Below are 14,879 nucleotides of genomic sequence, written 5' to 3'. Positions count from 1 at the left end.
TCTGGACAAGTTGTGTCCATAATTTGTAAAATGGCTTCAAATGACTTCTACTGAGCTTATTTTACAAAGATTCCACCGCATATAGCTATATTTTACGTTTTAAGACTCGCACTGAATATTCAGGAAGTCTTGTATTTGAATTGGTGACGAGTCCGCACGTGACGTCACTAAAGGAACGCCCCGGACCGAAAAAAAAGAAGTCAATGTATTTTGCTCTACTTGTTTGGTCTGGAAACCTCGTGTTGCACCAAAAAGCCACCAGAAGAGGGCGACCAAGCTCCATGCAAGGAATTTATCAGCCTGTGGAAACGGGCTGATTAATTCATCACAGGAGCTTGGACGCCATTTTCTGCCTCTTTTTGGGTGATACATTTCCCCCCAATGTTGCCTCAAAATGGCACGGAATAAATTCTTTAATCAATTGCAAACATGTATGCTTTCCTCTTCAGAACTATTTGAATCATATTCATAACTGGATGTGTAACAAGAAAGCATATTCTCCGCATCTGAAGCCATTGTTTTGATTCTCCAGCAATGCAAGACGTCTTGGCATGATGTGACGAACTGGGGGCGGGACTTTCTGAAAATGCCCAATTCGCAGCTTAATTTTTTTGCAGATTTTGGACACTTTACGTCATTTTTATTGGTGTTTTGCATTTGACTAAAAATCTCATACTGCGTGTTTTGGGTATTTTAGATGCTATAAAACGTTTTTCTGATGTCAGTTAAAAAACCAAAAAGTGACGTTGGTTGTCCTTTAAAGGACACCAATTGAATTGACTTAAAGAAAACCAATGATGTGGAAATTCTTTCCATTATTTTTTTTAATTAATTGAAAGAGCACCATTTTAAGTGTAGCATCGAATCGATAAGTATTTCACTGAAAAACAAGACAGTGGTTTTGTTCCGAAAAGCATATTGACACATATTATAGTAAGGCATTTTAATATGCTGTGTGAAGATATTACATAAAAGATAAAATATGTTGACCTAATTTTAATTAATTCGGTTTTTTGAAACGTTCTGAAAACTTTATTGTACGAAAAATATGTGCTGTTCTTAGTCCAGGCCACAGGTGTCAAATTTAAGGCCTAAGGGCAGATATGGGCCGCTACATAATTTCAAATTGCCCACACTAACATATCAAAGATAACTTCCATGAAGCTTGCTAAAATCTGTCCCAAAATTTCAAATGTTCATGTGTGACAAATCATTGACATATTATAAGCATTTTCTTGTAATCAATTCCTTCATTACAGTTTCTTCAACAATACTGTAAAAGGTGATTCTTAACTTCTTTCTATACTTATACACATAACAGCCCAGCAAACACCCTTGCTTTAAAGGACAACCGACACCACTTTTTTTGTTTCCTAACTGACATCAGAAAAACGTTTTATATCATCTAAAATACCCAAAACATGCAGGATGATATTTTAGTCAAATGCAAAACACCAATAAAAATGACTTAAAGTGCCCAAAACTACTTCAAATTGAAGCCGGAAGTGGCCAGTTTCAGAAGGTCCCGCCCCCTTGTTCGTGATGTCACACCAAAACGTCTTGCCTTGCTTGAGAATCAAAACAATGGCTTCAGATTCGGAGAAGATGCTTTCTTGTTACTCATCCAATTATGAATATGATTCAAATAGTTCTGAAGAGGAAAGCATACATGTTTGCAATCGATTAAAGAAGTTATTCCCTGTCGTTTTGAGGCATCTGGACAGAAATGTAGCACCCAGTAAATCCAGAAGATGGCGCCAAACTCCGTTGGAAATGGGTTGATTTGTCCGCTTAGAATTTGTGTCCGCGAATATCAAATAGTTGTCTTGGTGCAACACACAATGATTCACCATCACGTTATTTATGTGTTTTCTTTCTAATTTCGCCATCAACACGGATCAACACGGATCAACACGAAGTTTTCAGACCAAACAAAGTACCGCAAAAAGCATTGTGTGTCCTTTTCTCGGTCAGGGGGTGTTCCTTCCGTGACGTGACGTCAGGAATCGCCACCAACTCAAAAACAAGACTTCCTGAACATGCAGCGTGAGTCTTAAAACGTAAAATATAGCTATATGCGGTGGAATCTTTGTAAAATATGCTTAGTAGAAGTCATTCGAAGCCATTTTACAAATTATGGACACAACTTGTCGGGAGGCGTCGGTTGTCCTTTAAGCAATGAGTATATCGACATTTCTTTTCCCTGCCATGTTTATAATGTTTGACCGGGAAGCCAGTTCAGGTAGCGATGGAGTTAGCCATTGCTCGCTCAGTTTCCTCTCTGTCAGAGATATCACAGTCGTCAAATGACATTGTATGTCATTTGACGACTGCGTCTCCTGCCGGCAGTGGGGACAATCTTTCTGGTTCCGAGTCTCTGTCCACGGTGTCTGACTGTCATATCTCTGACACTCTTCCATGGCATCAGTTGATTGATTAAGCCCTTTGTAAATCCAAAGTGTGCTTTACCAAGTAACACACAGTCAAACTGTACTGCAGCAGCCAGCGTGTGGAAGGCAGCCATCAAAAGGATGGAGGCTGCAGAATTTAACGAGGTAGAGTCGTTGCGGTGGATGCGAGTGGGCGAGAAGGGTCAACTCTGTGAATCGTGATAGATGATAGAGTGCTTATATAACGGTAAAACTTACTTTCCCTTGAACTTCTTTTCTGTTCTCACTCAACGTTCCGATGCTCATTATAAACCTCCAGTATTTCTGCTTTTGACAAATATTGTATTGAGCAGCCGGAATTGAGTCACATATTCTGCTTTTCTACATTGCCACCTAACCTGGGAATTGAATATTTCGCTGTTGAGGAAAGCGGAATGCAAATACAGTGTATTCCAGTTATTAATGTTTGTAACTCACAAGCAAAAATGCAAGAATAATTGTCCATGAAACACGGATTGCAAAATTATATTTGAAAAATAGAATTAGTGGTTTTAATTACCTTCTTTTTTATAGGACATTCATATTGGGAATCCCCACACCCATTTTTTATTTATTTATGTATTTATTTGTGGATCATTTGTAGCACCTATATGCAATTGTAATGCATAAATATTTGTTTTTCTCCAGACCATATGTGATCTTGGTGATTGGCATTGCTGTACTGGTTTTGGTCTTCATTTTCTACCTTGTCATCACTCGCAGTAATCCACCCAAAGATGCTCTCTTCTTTGGTAATCTTATTTCTTGTTTTATTTACAATTATGTTTGGCTGGAAAAGTGAATTGAATCCTCCGCAATGAATTTTGGGCCAAGTCCTGACGCTGGAAAGAAAATCTCAAACGTTCTTAACTTTGTGTGAAAACAACCAATTGCATTCTGTGTGATTTCACCTGATACGCTGAAAGCTGCTTATGATGGTCTGGCTCTGGCAGCTTAGCGTGACTGTTCTGTGACATGGCTGACCCCAAATTCTCAGGGAATTCGCAACCCACACACAATGATGATGAAAGATCAATGTTCGGCCTCACTCACCAGGAAAAAAAATGAAAAGGGCCAGGTTTGATTTTTAAAATGGGCAGATGGATGGACTCTGTCATAAATAGCGGTCAATATTTTATATATATTTTTTTTAATATGTACTCAATTAAGTGATTTTTTTTCTTCATAAAATCAACACAAATGCACTAAAAATGTGAAAATGTACCACCCCCAATTGCACCGTCCAACTATTCATTCCCATGGCATTTGATGAGCTTTAACAACAGTGTTAATAAATTCTTCCACACCAAATTCTCGGAATTGTGCTTTTTACTGACCAACGGAGAGCTTTGTGAAACTATAGACAAAGGCCCAAAATGATGTCCGTGTTGTTTCGGGCGGAGTTTTCCAATAATGGAGGCAAAGCCGAGACAGGTTTTCGGTAGTGATAGGGATCCATAATCCCCATATCGGAACTGTCTGATTTCCAGAGATAAACTGGTTTGCCACAAGGATTACGGGGATGCTTGTACACGCAACGATGATATGTGTGTTTTTGTCTTGTAACATTAACTTGTGTGTGTGTGTGTGTATCCTGGGGAGGATGTTTCAGTGTGTGGAATCCAAAAGCGGCAGGACCGCCGCATAATCCCTTGGACCGAGATATCACACATGGAGATGCTGTTGCTATTTTAAACCTATACGGGAAATGTCGGCCTATTCTGTTTATAAACGATTCATAAATCCTTAATAAAATTTACTAGCATTTGGAAAGTGATTAAGTGGTTCACCTTTTCCACATTTTTATTCGACAGACTTTTTAAAAAAATACATTTTCCGCATCACTTCAGAGGGTTAATGACTTTTTTCCCATCTGTTTAATTATTCAACTATCAGTGATCGTTTTTTTTTTTTTGTCATTTATTTGTCAATATGTGTTTTATTTTGTTAAAACATAATTATTGTTATAATCCATTCAGAATACAAGTGCAATTTGCGGTACGATGTATCATTGACAACTCATTGATTCACAAATTAGTCAACAATGTGCAGAAATGTGTCCACTCCAGTGCCCGGGTTTTTTCATTTTCACTCAAATTGCAGGACTCACAGAATATTGAGTTTTAGGACGACATAAACATTCAATTCAGCGTAAGAAACCTTGGGCTCTACTCTTTCATCAGAAAACAAAAGAGTTAATTCTTAAATCATATGGGTCTGGAGTTATCTGAGCTTGAAGGCAAATGCTGTCGCCTCATGGGAGGAAAAAACATTGCCAGAGGTCTGACCAGCGCTTTATCAGCACAAACACCAAAACCCCAACAAATTCGAGAATGGCGCTCCACGTCATGCTTTTCAATTCCCGAATAAATTCGGGAATGGCAGTGAATGAGTTAATTGAAAACCTCATAATCTTTGATCTGGCATTAAGCGTGAAACGACATCAACAATTTGACCAATGGGTAGCATATATTTTAAAAATACAAGTGTCCCTAAAACTGAACCCTGCAGTACACCATAGGCAACATTTGAAGTGTCTGTGCAGTTGTCATCTGCGGGTAAAAAAAGGGTAAAACCAATTTAGGGCAATATCTCTGATCCACAGCAAGCATTTAAGATGAATAGGGTTGCAAATCTCATATTTTCCAGATACACCGCATATAATATGTAGTACATGACCTGATGACAGATGACACATCATTACCTGGTAACCCTCTATTCAAACTTTTTGAGAACGGAGCTTATTAATATTTCATCAATTGCCAGTCGTTCCTGTTTTGTCCCCGGCTCTTTCACGAATAGCGGTGCGCACTTTTTGAGGAACACGTAAAGTGTAGCTCATTTGTCAAGTTTTGGCATGTTGGGAAATTGCTTTCATGTAGACGGAGGCGTTGCGCATATTCTACGCCATCGGATACATTTGACAGTTTGCTCTTATTCTGCGGAAGGAAAAAAAACAAGAATCTGCTCAAAAAATATTATTTAATGGCTTTTCTTTCAACATAGTCTATAAGAGACTAAATAAGAAGCCTGTGGCCTTTCAATTGATGCAAGCTCTTTAGAATGTTTTGTTTACCACATCCAGGAACAAACACGTGCAAACACGCCTCCAACCTCTTCTGAGCTCTTAAGGATAAATTTCTAATAAACACTTTTGTTCAAAGCAATCAGCCTCACAAAGATTGAGATGGGCTGCAAGGATCGCATCGCTCAAGTTCAATTTTGATTCGCCAAACACACAATGAAATGCCTTTTACTCTTTCAAGGACATATACTGTTATCAGGTGATCATCACTGGTGCAGTCAAGGGTGAAAAAAAGATGTCAAGTCAAAAATCTTATGTACAACAACAACAACAACACATGAGACTGGTGGTGAGCACGTCTGTATCACAGCTCTGTGTTCAAAATCAGCTCAGGCTTTTTATCCTGTGGAGAGTTTTTGTTGGTGTCTCATTCGTTGTGTGGGTTTTTCTACTTGACCTCTGGCTACCGCCCAAATTGACGGTTTGGAAATTCAGTCAGGCTGCTATGACAAAAGTATGTGTGGGGCATGTTTTTACCTTTCTCATCTTTGTGTCCTTTTGAAGTTTTTGCTGAATTTTCCTTCACGTGCGTTATTGACTTGACCAGCGCCTTGGAGTATGATGGCTTCATCTCTGGTTTTATGGAGTTCTATCGAAAGACAGTAGGTTTCATTGGGACCGTAAAAAAACAATGATTACAGCCAATACTATGTGCATGCATGTATTTGTTTCAGGGCGAGCCTTACCTCGGTACAGCCTACGCCATCATGATGTGTTACTGGGACGGAATAGCTCATTTTATCATGTACCTTGTCATGATAGGCAAGATCATGGACAGGTAGGTGTCACTTTGGTGTGGAGATGTCAGAGCTCTTCAAATGGTGTTCTGTTCTCTCACATTCCAAAAATGTTAGAAAAACGTAATACTCTTGTGCATGTGGCCATAACTGGTTCAAATAATAATTTTGAATGGTGGTACTTTCATCAAATTCACTGAAATCACTTGCGCCAAAACTTAGACCTGCTTTCAGGTGGTCTAATGTCAGGTCTATTTTCTGTCACCAAATAATCTGGTGACGGGGGGAGGGGGGTCAGCGGGGGAGGTTGAAAAAAACCCTCGGTTCAGTAGACCACCAAGAACGGCTCAGCGTGGTCTGCCAAATTCTCATACATGGTCAACTGTACCAGCACAAAAATGAATATGTAGCTGTTTTTACACCAAAGCATGAGGAAAATTTAGGCAAAGATAGTGTGCCATTCTCCATTTTTTGGGTGGTCTGCCCTTGGCTCTCCACAGATTTGGAAACACTACATTAACTCATTGACTACCAGACGATGTGCAAAAATGTGTCCAATCTAGCGCCAGGGTTTTTGTCATTTTCACTCAAATTCCAGAATATTGACTTTAAAGAACAACCGACACAATTTTTTTGTTTCCTAACTGACATCAGAAAAACATTTCATAGCATCTAAAATACCCAAAACATGCAGGCTGATATTTTTAGTCAAAAGAAAAACACCAATAAAAATGACTTCAAGTGTCTAAAAACTACTTCAAAATGAAACCAGAAATGGCCAGTTTCAGAAGGTCCCGCCCCCTTTTTCATGACATCACGCCAAAACGTCTTGCCTTGCTCCAGAATCAAAACAATGGCTTCAGATTCAGAGAAGATGCTTTCTTGTTACTCATGTAGTTATGAAAATGATCCAAATAGTTCTGAAGAGAAAACATCACTGTTTGCAATCGATTAAAGAATTTATTCCGTGTCATTTTGAGGCAGCATTGCGGGGAAATGTAGATGGCGACAAAGCTCCGTGGAAAGGGGCAGATTTGTCTTCTGGGAATTTGTGTCAGCTCGTATCAAATAATAGTCTTGGTGCAACACAACAATTCACCATCGCGTTATTTATGTGTTTTCCTTCTAATTTTGCCATCAACACAGATGAACACGTTTTCAGACCAAACAAAGTACCCAAAATGCATTGCATTGTATGGCGCTTTCTCGGCCTGTGATACCTACCGTGACGTCACGGTAGGTATCGTCACCAACTCAAAAACAAGACTTCCTGAATATTCAGCGCGAGTCTTAAAACGTAAAATATAGCTATATGCGGTGGAATCTTTGTAAAATACGCTCAGTAGAAGTCATTTGAAGTGATTTTACAAACTATGGACTCTACTTGTCCAGAGGCATCGGTTGTCCTTTAAGGAGTATATCAACATTCAATGCAGGGTAAGAAACCTTAGACTATATATGGGCCTGGAGTTATATGAGCTTGAAATGGCTGTACAAAAGGCAAATGCTGACCCCTCGAGAAAGGGAAAAAACATTACTAGCGGTCTGAGTAGCACTTTAAAAACCAAAACCCGAACAAATTCGGGTATGGCGCTCTACGTCATATTTTCAGTTCCCAAATAAATTTGTGTAGTTCATGCTTTGTTGCCATGAAGTGTCCTGCGTGGGGCATCACATTTGTGCGTGGTCTCAGAAAAGGGTACCGCACACTCGGGCTGTTCTGGGCCGGCTCCCTGTGCGCTAACATGAGCGTGTTCATCACCGGCATCGTGACAGGTGAGTTTTAATCTTTGGTTTGGATCAACATCCCCGCTGTCATGCACCATCAGCATCTTTGTTACTTTTCGGCAGGGAAATACGGCGCCGAGGTCCGCCCGGCTTTCTGGCTTAATTTCGTTTTCCTGGTAATGCCTGTGTGGGGAGCAGTCACGCTGTTCGCTCGACCCAAGGACAGGCCGCTGATTGGTGGATACAATGTGAGTGAGGGGGAGCGATGGCTGCTGAGAACCGTTACCCCATTGTGATTCTACGCCGGTGTCCATTTACCCGCAGGCTCAGCAGGTTCAGAGCATGAAGCTTATCTGGCGTCCGCTGGATTTGATGCTGGTGTTTCTCCTGCTCGCCGCCATGGCCTTCACGGTCTTGCGAGGCCTGGTGAGATGGCGCAAAACTATACTTCACACTCTTTAATTCCATCAAAGTACAGACACTTGTTTTAAAGAGTCTCAACGCTGTTGTTCTTGTCATATATCCTCCATAGTTCCATTTCAAAGTTGTTCATTCATTAGTTGACAAAATGAGTTGCCTACTCTGTTGTGTATTTATTATTCTCCCCTTCCACCGTAGGTGGCGCTGGACTCCCCACTGGGAGCATGTTCTTTCTATGTCAAACATTACGAGCCCTACTTGCAGGATCCGGTGGGCTACCCCAAAGTGATGGTGAGTCATGGCTAAAATAGATTGGGTAACTTTATCTGACATTCCATGGTCGTATAATTATTTGTTCATCAGAATGTCAGTGTGTGTGTGTATATATATATATATATATATATATATATATATATATATACAGTAAAGTCTCGTTATATCGATATCGGATATATCGATAGTCCCGGTTATATCGATACTATTTCTATGCACGCACGGAGAAAATTACATGCAAACAGGGTCGGATATATCGATAGTCCCGGTTATATCGATATTTTTTCGGACTCCCTTGAATATCGATATAACGAGACTTTACTGTATATATATATAAACTCCTTGTCTCGCCCCCCATGGATGGTGTCTGTCCCCCATTTTTTTTAGCTTGGGTCCTTTACCAGAGGCCAGGAAGCTTGAGGGTTCTGCGCAGTGTCCGTGCTGTTCCGAGCACTGCGCTTTTCCGGACCGAGATATCCGATATTGTTCCCGTAATCTGTTGCAACGACTCGTCGATTTTGGGGGTCACTGCCCCGAGCGCTCCGACCACCACAGGCACGACTCTCACCTTTACCTTCCAGGCTCTCTCCAGCTCTTCTCTGAGCCCCCCCCCCCCCCCCCCCCCCCCCCCCCCCCCCCCCCCCCCCCCCCCCCCCCCCCCCCCCCCCCCCCCCCCCCCCCCCCCCCCCCCCCCCCCCCCCCCCCCCCCCCCCCCCCCCCCCCCCCCCCCCCCCCCCCCCCCCCCCCCCCCCCCCCCCCCCCCCCCCCCCCCCCCCCCCCCCCCCCCCCCCCCCCCCCCCCCCCCCCCCCCCCCCCCCCCCCCCCCCCCCCCCCCCCCCCCCCCCCCCCCCCCCCCCCCCCCCCCCCCCCCCCCCCCCCCCCCCCCCCCCCCCCCCCCCCCCCCCCCCCCCCCCCCCCCCCCCCCCCCCCCCCCCCCCCCCCCCCCCCCCCCCCCCCCCCCCCCCCCCCCCCCCCCCCCCCCCCCCCCCCCCCCCCCCCCCCCCCCCCCCCCCCCCCCCCCCCCCCCCCCCCCCCCCCCCCCCCCCCCCCCCCCCCCCCCCCCCCCCCCCCCCCCCCCCCCCCCCCCCCCCCCCCCCCCCCCCCCCCCCCCCCCCCCCCCCCCCCCCCCCCCCCCCCCCCCCCCCCCCCCCCCCCCCCCCCCCCCCCCCCCCCCCCCCCCCCCCCCCCCCCCCCCCCCCCCCCCCCCCCCCCCCCCCCCCCCCCCCCCCCCCCCCCCCCCCCCCCCCCCCCCCCCCCCCCCCCCCCCCCCCCCCCCCCCCCCCCCCCCCCCCCCCCCCCCCCCCCCCCCCCCCCCCCCCCCCCCCCCCCCCCCCCCCCCCCCCCCCCCCCCCCCCCCCCCCCCCCCCCCCCCCCCCCCCCCCCCCCCCCCCCCCCCCCCCCCCCCCCCCCCCCCCCCCCCCCCCCCCCCCCCCCCCCCCCCCCCCCCCCCCCCCCCCCCCCCCCCCCCCCCCCCCCCCCCCCCCCCCCCCCCCCCCCCCCCCCCCCCCCCCCCCCCCCCCCCCCCCCCCCCCCCCCCCCCCCCCCCCCCCCCCCCCCCCCCCCCCCCCCCCCCCCCCCCCCCCCCCCCCCCCCCCCCCCCCCCCCCCCCCCCCCCCCCCCCCCCCCCCCCCCCCCCCCCCCCCCCCCCCCCCCCCCCCCCCCCCCCCCCCCCCCCCCCCCCCCCCCCCCCCCCCCCCCCCCCCCCCCCCCCCCCCCCCCCCCCCCCCCCCCCCCCCCCCCCCCCCCCCCCCCCCCCCCCCCCCCCCCCCCCCCCCCCCCCCCCCCCCCCCCCCCCCCCCCCCCCCCCCCCCCCCCCCCCCCCCCCCCCCCCCCCCCCCCCCCCCCCCCCCCCCCCCCCCCCCCCCCCCCCCCCCCCCCCCCCCCCCCCCCCCCCCCCCCCCCCCCCCCCCCCCCCCCCCCCCCCCCCCCCCCCCCCCCCCCCCCCCCCCCCCCCCCCCCCCCCCCCCCCCCCCCCCCCCCCCCCCCCCCCCCCCCCCCCCCCCCCCCCCCCCCCCCCCCCCCCCCCCCCCCCCCCCCCCCCCCCCCCCCCCCCCCCCCCCCCCCCCCCCCCCCCCCCCCCCCCCCCCCCCCCCCCCCCCCCCCCCCCCCCCCCCCCCCCCCCCCCCCCCCCCCCCCCCCCCCCCCCCCCCCCCCCCCCCCCCCCCCCCCCCCCCCCCCCCCCCCCCCCCCCCCCCCCCCCCCCCCCCCCCCCCCCCCCCCCCCCCCCCCCCCCCCCCCCCCCCCCCCCCCCCCCCCCCCCCCCCCCCCCCCCCCCCCCCCCCCCCCCCCCCCCCCCCCCCCCCCCCCCCCCCCCCCCCCCCCCCCCCCCCCCCCCCCCCCCCCCCCCCCCCCCCCCCCCCCCCCCCCCCCCCCCCCCCCCCCCCCCCCCCCCCCCCCCCCCCCCCCCCCCCCCCCCCCCCCCCCCCCCCCCCCCCCCCCCCCCCCCCCCCCCCCCCCCCCCCCCCCCCCCCCCCCCCCCCCCCCCCCCCCCCCCCCCCCCCCCCCCCCCCCCCCCCCCCCCCCCCCCCCCCCCCCCCCCCCCCCCCCCCCCCCCCCCCCCCCCCCCCCCCCCCCCCCCCCCCCCCCCCCCCCCCCCCCCCCCCCCCCCCCCCCCCCCCCCCCCCCCCCCCCCCCCCCCCCCCCCCCCCCCCCCCCCCCCCCCCCCCCCCCCCCCCCCCCCCCCCCCCCCCCCCCCCCCCCCCCCCCCCCCCCCCCCCCCCCCCCCCCCCCCCCCCCCCCCCCCCCCCCCCCCCCCCCCCCCCCCCCCCCCCCCCCCCCCCCCCCCCCCCCCCCCCCCCCCCCCCCCCCCCCCCCCCCCCCCCCCCCCCCCCCCCCCCCCCCCCCCCCCCCCCCCCCCCCCCCCCCCCCCCCCCCCCCCCCCCCCCCCCCCCCCCCCCCCCCCCCCCCCCCCCCCCCCCCCCCCCCCCCCCCCCCCCCCCCCCCCCCCCCCCCCCCCCCCCCCCCCCCCCCCCCCCCCCCCCCCCCCCCCCCCCCCCCCCCCCCCCCCCCCCCCCCCCCCCCCCCCCCCCCCCCCCCCCCCCCCCCCCCCCCCCCCCCCCCCCCCCCCCCCCCCCCCCCCCCCCCCCCCCCCCCCCCCCCCCCCCCCCCCCCCCCCCCCCCCCCCCCCCCCCCCCCCCCCCCCCCCCCCCCCCCCCCCCCCCCCCCCCCCCCCCCCCCCCCCCCCCCCCCCCCCCCCCCCCCCCCCCCCCCCCCCCCCCCCCCCCCCCCCCCCCCCCCCCCCCCCCCCCCCCCCCCCCCCCCCCCCCCCCCCCCCCCCCCCCCCCCCCCCCCCCCCCCCCCCCCCCCCCCCCCCCCCCCCCCCCCCCCCCCCCCCCCCCCCCCCCCCCCCCCCCCCCCCCCCCCCCCCCCCCCCCCCCCCCCCCCCCCCCCCCCCCCCCCCCCCCCCCCCCCCCCCCCCCCCCCCCCCCCCCCCCCCCCCCCCCCCCCCCCCCCCCCCCCCCCCCCCCCCCCCCCCCCCCCCCCCCCCCCCCCCCCCCCCCCCCCCCCCCCCCCCCCCCCCCCCCCCCCCCCCCCCCCCCCCCCCCCCCCCCCCCCCCCCCCCCCCCCCCCCCCCCCCCCCCCCCCCCCCCCCCCCCCCCCCCCCCCCCCCCCCCCCCCCCCCCCCCCCCCCCCCCCCCCCCCCCCCCCCCCCCCCCCCCCCCCCCCCCCCCCCCCCCCCCCCCCCCCCCCCCCCCCCCCCCCCCCCCCCCCCCCCCCCCCCCCCCCCCCCCCCCCCCCCCCCCCCCCCCCCCCCCCCCCCCCCCCCCCCCCCCCCCCCCCCCCCCCCCCCCCCCCCCCCCCCCCCCCCCCCCCCCCCCCCCCCCCCCCCCCCCCCCCCCCCCCCCCCCCCCCCCCCCCCCCCCCCCCCCCCCCCCCCCCCCCCCCCCCCCCCCCCCCCCCCCCCCCCCCCCCCCCCCCCCCCCCCCCCCCCCCCCCCCCCCCCCCCCCCCCCCCCCCCCCCCCCCCCCCCCCCCCCCCCCCCCCCCCCCCCCCCCCCCCCCCCCCCCCCCCCCCCCCCCCCCCCCCCCCCCCCCCCCCCCCCCCCCCCCCCCCCCCCCCCCCCCCCCCCCCCCCCCCCCCCCCCCCCCCCCCCCCCCCCCCCCCCCCCCCCCCCCCCCCCCCCCCCCCCCCCCCCCCCCCCCCCCCCCCCCCCCCCCCCCCCCCCCCCCCCCCCCCCCCCCCCCCCCCCCCCCCCCCCCCCCCCCCCCCCCCCCCCCCCCCCCCCCCCCCCCCCCCCCCCCCCCCCCCCCCCCCCCCCCCCCCCCCCCCCCCCCCCCCCCCCCCCCCCCCCCCCCCCCCCCCCCCCCCCCCCCCCCCCCCCCCCCCCCCCCCCCCCCCCCCCCCCCCCCCCCCCCCCCCCCCCCCCCCCCCCCCCCCCCCCCCCCCCCCCCCCCCCCCCCCCCCCCCCCCCCCCCCCCCCCCCCCCCCCCCCCCCCCCCCCCCCCCCCCCCCCCCCCCCCCCCCCCCCCCCCCCCCCCCCCCCCCCCCCCCCCCCCCCCCCCCCCCCCCCCCCCCCCCCCCCCCCCCCCCCCCCCCCCCCCCCCCCCCCCCCCCCCCCCCCCCCCCCCCCCCCCCCCCCCCCCCCCCCCCCCCCCCCCCCCCCCCCCCCCCCCCCCCCCCCCCCCCCCCCCCCCCCCCCCCCCCCCCCCCCCCCCCCCCCCCCCCCCCCCCCCCCCCCCCCCCCCCCCCCCCCCCCCCCCCCCCCCCCCCCCCCCCCCCCCCCCCCCCCCCCCCCCCCCCCCCCCCCCCCCCCCCCCCCCCCCCCCCCCCCCCCCCCCCCCCCCCCCCCCCCCCCCCCCCCCCCCCCCCCCCCCCCCCCCCCCCCCCCCCCCCCCCCCCCCCCCCCCCCCCCCCCCCCCCCCCCCCCCCCCCCCCCCCCCCCCCCCCCCCCCCCCCCCCCCCCCCCCCCCCCCCCCCCCCCCCCCCCCCCCCCCCCCCCCCCCCCCCCCCCCCCCCCCCCCCCCCCCCCCCCCCCCCCCCCCCCCCCCCCCCCCCCCCCCCCCCCCCCCCCCCCCCCCCCCCCCCCCCCCCCCCCCCCCCCCCCCCCCCCCCCCCCCCCCCCCCCCCCCCCCCCCCCCCCCCCCCCCCCCCCCCCCCCCCCCCCCCCCCCCCCCCCCCCCCCCCCCCCCCCCCCCCCCCCCCCCCCCCCCCCCCCCCCCCCCCCCCCCCCCCCCCCCCCCCCCCCCCCCCCCCCCCCCCCCCCCCCCCCCCCCCCCCCCCCCCCCCCCCCCCCCCCCCCCCCCCCCCCCCCCCCCCCCCCCCCCCCCCCCCCCCCCCCCCCCCCCCCCCCCCCCCCCCCCCCCCCCCCCCCCCCCCCCCCCCCCCCCCCCCCCCCCCCCCCCCCCCCCCCCCCCCCCCCCCCCCCCCCCCCCCCCCCCCCCCCCCCCCCCCCCCCCCCCCCCCCCCCCCCCCCCCCCCCCCCCCCCCCCCCCCCCCCCCCCCCCCCCCCCCCCCCCCCCCCCCCCCCCCCCCCCCCCCCCCCCCCCCCCCCCCCCCCCCCCCCCCCCCCCCCCCCCCCCCCCCCCCCCCCCCCCCCCCCCCCCCCCCCCCCCCCCCCCCCCCCCCCCCCCCCCCCCCCCCCCCCCCCCCCCCCCCCCCCCCCCCCCCCCCCCCCCCCCCCCCCCCCCCCCCCCCCCCCCCCCCCCCCCCCCCCCCCCCCCCCCCCCCCCCCCCCCCCCCCCCCCCCCCCCCCCCCCCCCCCCCCCCCCCCCCCCCCCCCCCCCCCCCCCCCCCCCCCCCCCCCCCCCCCCCCCCCCCCCCCCCCCCCCCCCCCCCCCCCCCCCCCCCCCCCCCCCCCCCCCCCCCCCCCCCCCCCCCCCCCCCCCCCCCCCCCCCCCCCCCCCCCCCCCCCCCCCCCCCCCCCCCCCCCCCCCCCCCCCCCCCCCCCCCCCCCCCCCCCCCCCCCCCCCCCCCCCCCCCCCCCCCCCCCCCCCCCCCCCCCCCCCCCCCCCCCCCCCCCCCCCCCCCCCCCCCCCCCCCCCCCCCCCCCCCCCCCCCCCCCCCCCCCCCCCCCCCCCCCCCCCCCCCCCCCCCCCCCCCCCCCCCCCCCCCCCCCCCCCCCCCCCCCCCCCCCCCCCCCCCCCCCCCCCCCCCCCCCCCCCCCCCCCCCCCCCCCCCCCCCCCCCCCCCCCCCCCCCCCCCCCCCCCCCCCCCCCCCCCCCCCCCCCCCCCCCCCCCCCCCCCCCCCCCCCCCCCCCCCCCCCCCCC

General features: G+C 62.9%; 1 protein-coding gene across 1 annotated transcript in view; it reads left to right on the top strand.

Moving 5' to 3' along the window:
- The window catches only part of tm6sf2b (transmembrane 6 superfamily member 2b), a 32,350-nt gene that overhangs the window by 942 nt on the left and 16,529 nt on the right, over positions 1-14,879 (top strand). Inside the window, exons 2-8 of the mRNA XM_089001098.1 lie at positions 3,078-3,181; positions 6,019-6,116; positions 6,189-6,292; positions 7,945-8,027; positions 8,103-8,227; positions 8,304-8,405; positions 8,598-8,690. Of these exons, the coding sequence (XP_088857224.1) occupies positions 3,078-3,181; positions 6,019-6,116; positions 6,189-6,292; positions 7,945-8,027; positions 8,103-8,227; positions 8,304-8,405; positions 8,598-8,690 (709 nt within the window). The remainder of the gene's footprint in view (positions 1-3,077; positions 3,182-6,018; positions 6,117-6,188; positions 6,293-7,944; positions 8,028-8,102; positions 8,228-8,303; positions 8,406-8,597; positions 8,691-14,879) is intronic.

This window comes from Hippocampus bargibanti, linkage group LG07, assembly GCF_051943395.1.
Source record: "Hippocampus bargibanti isolate YZ-2025 linkage group LG07, ASM5194339v1, whole genome shotgun sequence".
In the NCBI taxonomy this organism is placed as follows: Eukaryota; Metazoa; Chordata; class Actinopteri; order Syngnathiformes; family Syngnathidae; genus Hippocampus; species Hippocampus bargibanti.
Note: the sequence above shows the minus strand (reverse complement) of the source record. Positions and strands in the feature narration are given on the sequence as shown.